The 6,052-nt window shown below is 42.5% G+C and overlaps 1 protein-coding gene across 2 annotated transcripts in view; it reads right to left on the minus strand.

Moving 5' to 3' along the window:
- GDE1 (glycerophosphodiester phosphodiesterase 1) overlaps positions 1–6,052 on the minus strand; it is a 17,040-nt gene extending 10,988 nt beyond the window's left edge. Inside the window, exon 1 of one of the 2 annotated variants that reach the window (XM_023728510.1) lies at positions 5,666–5,800. Coding sequence is in view for 1 of the 2 variants with exons in the window: in XM_004373299.1 (XP_004373356.1) it covers positions 5,666–5,926 (261 nt within the window). In the remaining variant the exon portion in view is untranslated. Of the gene's footprint in view, positions 1–5,665 lie in introns of both variants that reach the window. The other variant, XM_004373299.1, reaches the window with a different exon arrangement.

Below are 6,052 nucleotides of genomic sequence, written 5' to 3' on the forward strand. Positions count from 1 at the left end.
CATATTAGTATACACGTCATACTCACCTTTTTATTCATCTAGGGAAATTTATCTTATCATAAGGGTATTTCACATAAATCAGTTTACATAAAGTGGCAATTTTATTAAATTTTATTTAAAATATTTGTTTGAAACTATAGTAATAGTTAAGTAATAAAATAGTATAGTAATAGAAATCAGATTAATGGTTGTCTTTGGGGCAGAGGTGGGGATGGGGTTAACTCTAAAGGGGGCACAAAGGAACTTTCTGGGTGATAGAAATGGATTGAGGTGGTGGTTACCCAGATGTATATACTTTTAAGACTCATCAAACTGTACACTTAAAATGTGTGTATTTTCTTATATGTAAATTTTACTTAATAAAGTTGATTTTTTAAAAAGTTTGCACTAACAAATTCATTGCAGCTTTCAAAATGTTTCATTGAAAAGTATCTTTTTAATATCTACCCCTATAATATGAATAACGTTGTTATAAATATTCATGTACAAGTTTCTGTGTGGACATAGGTTTTCAATTCTCTTGGATATATACCTACGAGTGGAATTGCTGGGTCACATGGTAACTAACCTTTTGAGGAACTGTCAGACTGTTTTCCCACTAGCAGTGAATGAAGGTTCCAATGTCTCCACATCCTCACCAATAACTGTTATTGTCTGTCTTTTTGATTACAGGTAGTTCCCGACTTACGATGAGGTTCTGTTCCAACGACTCTGTTGTAAGTGGGTTCTGACTAAGTTGAATACCTTTTTTTTTTTTGGTTTTCATTACTGCCTGCTATATGGCAGTGTTTTGAACAGTAAATCATAACATTGAACATTTGTGAGTGAACATGTGACAATGATAACATCAGCAAACTGCACTGCAACATTGTATGCAATACATATTACTAATGATAAGATGTTTTAAAAAAAAAGACAGTTGTAAGTGCAGTTTGTTGTAACTTGAATACATTGTAAGTTGGGGGCTACCTGTACAGCCATTCTAGTGGGTATAAAGTGGTATCTAATTGTGGTTTTGATTTGCATTTCCCTGATGGCTAATAATGCTGAGAATCTTTTCACATGTGTGTATTGGCTATTTGTACATCACAATCGTTCAACAAATATTTACTGAGTGTCTATGGAGCCCTGATGGCGCAGTGCTTAAAGAACTCGTCTGCTAACCAAAAGGTCGGCAGTTTGAATCCACCAGTTGCTCCTTGGAAACCCTATGGGGCAGTTCTATGCTGTCCTGTAGAGTCACTATGAGTTGAAATCGACTAGACAGCAACGGGTTTTGGTTCTACTATGTATTAGGCACTGTCTAGGCAGTGAGGATAGTAGTGAATAAGAAAGAAAATGTCTCTGCCCTTATGGATCTTACATTGTATGGAGAAAGAGATTACAAACGTGTTTATAATTAAGTTACAGCAGTGATAAATGTTTTGAAGAAGAAAATAGAGGGGAAGGTGAAGGTGAAGGTAGGTGGGGTCACTAGACTAGGCAGCCAGAGAAGACCTCTCTGAGAATATGACATTTGAATTGAGACCTCAGTTGATCAAACGGAACCAGTCATGCAAAGATCTGCGGGAAGAGTTTCCAAGCAGAAGAAATGGCAAGTACAATGCAAAGATCACAGGGTGGGAATGAGCCACCCAGGGTGGCAGAAAGTGTTGCCTGCCTATCCAAATCTATTCCCCTTCTTCTTTCCTGCTGGTAGAGGCCTGTTGTTGCCCCAGTGTTCAGTTTCTCCTGTGCTCAGAGTAAGTGACCTATTTCCAAACCCTGTGTGGGTGGGTGGGTGGCAGCTTCTGGGAAAGAATAAGGAAGAGGGAGTGGAATCTTAAGATTGGATGCTAGTGTGTAAGAAGGTGATGCCTCAGGTTGCAGTGGCGACCTCGTAACTACAACGAGGGCTAGCAAATATGCTGCAGGTGGCAGATAGATCAAAAGAACCTGGATCTTGGATGACCATAAATTGAGCAGCTCAATTAGCCATCGTGGAGGCCATCCTTCCCACACATACCTCTCGTTATGTGAGATATTTTAAATTGATTTTCTTTTACATGAAGCCAAAAACATCTTAATAAACACCTAGAGTGGACAGAACAGAGTGAGCAGGGGCTTTGGGAAAAGTTCAAGATTGAAAAGCAACTGTATTTTACCTAATTGCAACAGGAACTTTTAGAGGGCTCTAAATAAAGCAATCTGATTTATGCCTTTAAAGCTGCACTCTGGCCACTATGTGGAGAATGGACTGTGTGGGTATAATTCCATTCTTTTGCCACTGTTTATAACAGTGTATCTGTTTTCGGGATACATCCATTTCCCATCTGTTAAATTTTTCCTTCTATATCTAGTTTATAATCTAGCAGAAATTCCACCATCAGAAGGTCTTCTGTGATTTTTTTTACATAGTGAAATATTTAAGAATGTAAGTAATGAGCGGAACACATGCAAAGGGAGGAAGAACAGGACAAAAACAAGCCCAGATGGAAATAAACTACGTATTTCTTTTGACATCAAGGAAGGACACAACCTTGTCTTGTGCAGGCTGTATCTGGCAGTTAATTACTGTTATGACTAAAAAGTTTATTGATAATATTTACATTCTAACAAGCTGAATTACCACATCTTATTTCTTCTTAAGAACAGGAATCAATTTGGTGCAATGATTATTATCATTATTACACTTATTAAAGACATGCTCAACAGAAATGTACAAGACATGAATGGAATTTCGCTATAATTCCCTTGCAACACAACAGGATGTGAACCACTATATGCCTATGTGTGTTTCACATACATAATTCCTTAATTGGAGCCCTGGTCGCACGGTGGTTAAAGAGCTCGGCTGCTAACCGCAAGGTTGGCGGTTCCAACCTACCAGCCACTCCACAAGAAAAAGCTGTGGCAGTTTGCTTCCGTAAAGACTTACAGCCTTGGAAACCCTATGGGGCAGTTCTACACCGTCATATAGGGTCGCTATGAATTGAGATTGACTTGACAGCAGTAGGTTTGGGTTTTTACTTCCTTAATCATGTAATATGACTTATATTCAACAAGACATGCTCCTGTCCACAACACCACATCCATCAGGACATACTTACTGAATACCTTCAGTACTCAATGAACACTGAGCTATATTTTATGTAAACTTAACTAAAGGTAAGCTGAGATTGAAGCCAGTGACAATTATGTGCTTTTTTCCTGTAGTAAATACCATCTTTCTTTTCATGACAATACTACCTCTTGTGCATCTATGTTACTTCATCTGACCTCTCTGAGTTTAAGTTTAGAATGTAAAATAACATTCTTCAATATCTTTAGAATTATTTTTAAACAGAAGCTAGAAAAGCTATTCTGTCTCCCTTCCATCACAAAGAGCCAAGGGGAGAGAAACATAATAGAAGTTTGTTGTTCTTAGGTGCTGTTGAGTTGATTCCGACTCATAGAGACCCCATGTGACAGAGCAGAACTGCCACATAGGGTTTTCTAGGGTGGTGCAACGGTTAAGTGCTTAGCTGCTAACCAAAAGGTTGGCAGTTCAAACCCACCCAGTGGTTCTGTGGGAGAAAAGACCTGGCAATCTGCTCCTGTAAAGATTACAGCCTAGGAAACCCTGTGGGGAAGTTCTACTTGTCATATGGGATTGCTATGAGTCAAAATCAACTCCACAGCCTAGGAAACCCTATGGGGAAGTTCAACTTGTCATATGGGATTGCTATGAGTCAAAATCAACTCCACAGCGCCTAACAACAACTTTTACCACAGCAGATCTCCAGATCTTTCCTCCCGTGGAGCCTCTGGGTGGGTTCAAACCACCAACCTTTTGGTAAGCAGCCAAGTGTTTAACCGTTGCACCACTAACTTGGTTGAAAAATAAAAATTCAGATATCTTCCACTGACTCAAAGGTTGCCTGACCTCCATCTCTCTTCACACTTAATTTTTTTTTTACCTTTACACCAAAGCAATTTTAAAGAGTCATGCTAACTTTAGATTTCTGGTAGAATAGGTTACATTTGTGGAGTTCTTACCATGGGACAGGCAGTTTACGTGGACTACCACATTGAATCCTCACAACGTATTAGGTAGATGAAGTCCCTGGGTGATGCAAAAGGTTAACTTCTTTGGCTGCTAACAGGAAAGTTGGAGGTTCAAATCTACCCAGAGGCACCTCGAAAGAAAGGCCTGGTGATCTACTTCCAAAAACATCAGCCATTGAAAACCTTATGGAGCACAGTTTTACTCTGACACACAAGGGGTCACCATGAGTTGGAATCGACTCAATGGCAATTATTTTTATTTTTAATTAGGTAGATACCAATATTATTCCCATTTTACAGATGGGGAAACTGGGGTTAGGGCTGTGACTAGGGTGAGGAGAGGTGCCCACGGTGCAAAATTAGGTGTCAACTCAGGTGCCTTGCTTGCCACACCCTAGTTATGACACTCACTGGGGCACAGAAAACTTAAGTAACTCGCTCATTACACAATATCGTCTGTCCCTAGCTGGACAAAGAAAGGATGGTTCCAGTTTTTACATCCTGGAACACATTCTAAACTATGATAAAAGGCACTGGGCTTGGAATCAGAAAGCTGAAATCTGGAGGAGATGTATGCATTTGAGTCTCAGTTTTCCCATCCATTTACTGTGCAAGTCATGTCTCAAAGGAATGAGAGGATCAGATATATTTCCACAGATGCAAAAATGCATGATCAACTGAAAAGCTCTTTTACTATGCAAGTTGTCGTTATTATGAAGACAGGAGACTGCCAGGAGCTGGGAGGGATCAACAGTCCTAGGAGTGAGTGCCTTATGAAAAAGGCAGGCGAAATTATCAGTGTTGTGTGAGTCCAAATGTATGCTTTTGGGATGGGTGTGTGTGTATGGGTGTGTGTGTGTGTGTGTGTGTGTGTGTGTGAGAGAGAGAGAGAGAGAGACAGAGAGAGACAGAGAGAGGTGACAAAGTCATTTAGAAGACAAGCAAAGCACCACATTCCTGTGAAAGGTGTTCCATTTAGAATAAACTCAACTATTGACCAAGACTCTGTGTGACCTGGCCACATTTCCTACTTCATTCACACACTGGCCTTTGTTCTGTTTCTTGAATTCAGGCTGCAAACTGCCTCTTCTATTCCCTGGACACTCAAGAAAGATCATTCCCACCTCAGGGCTTTTTGCACTTGCTGTTCCCTTTGCCTGGAACACCTTTCCCCCAGATCCCATGGCTGGCTCCTTCTCATAATTGCGGTTTCAGTTCAAATATCACTATCTAAATATATCACATATACTAACTTCCAGCCATTCTTTACCCCATTACCATATTTCTTCATTGCACTTTTTGCCCTCTTAAAGTATCTCATTTACTTGTTTAAGGTCTGTCTTCCCCACTCCAATGTAAGCTCCGTAAAAGCAGGGACCCTGCCTGCCTGGTTCATGGTTGTACCCTCAGTGCCTGGTACACAGCAGGCGTTCTATAAATATCTGCTGAAGTAATCTATAAATACCTGAAGTCGGGCGAGTCCCAGATACTGGGAAGGAACAAGGGCCATCCGAATGCATTCCTTGAGAGCTAATAGATAACTGGGAAGGTTATCATGAGATTGGGGGACCTTTGGAAGGCCAAACAGAAGTCCAAGCTCCCAGGTGCGGCTGAGGTGCGCGAGGCGTGGGGGGCTCACCTGTCGGATGGCCGCCAGGGTGTTCTCAGGCGCGTCGTGGCCGCCGCCGCGGTGGGCGATAGCGGCGACGCGGCCTCGGGGCTTGAGTACTTGCAAGGCCCTGAGGGAGGGCACTGGCTCAAAGCTGAAGAGGCGCAGCAGGACGTAGAGGCTGCCAGTGAGGAGGCAAGCACTGAAGGGGCTGCGCGTCGCCAGCAGCAGCAGCAGCAGCAGGAAGGAGAAGGGGCCCAGGAGGCCTCCCTGTTCCTCCCACAGCCACATGCCGGCGCCAGCACCGGCAATGACGGGAGTCCCGGACCCGCCGGGCTCCCCGGACAGGAGAGCGACAGGCGAGGGTGAGAACCCGACGCGTTCGCCCCAGCCGGCACCCTCTGAGGGACCAGCGCC

The sequence above is a fragment of the Trichechus manatus genome, unplaced genomic scaffold (genome assembly GCF_000243295.1).
Source record: "Trichechus manatus latirostris isolate Lorelei unplaced genomic scaffold, TriManLat1.0 scaffold00024, whole genome shotgun sequence".
Classification (NCBI taxonomy): domain Eukaryota; kingdom Metazoa; phylum Chordata; class Mammalia; order Sirenia; family Trichechidae; genus Trichechus; species Trichechus manatus.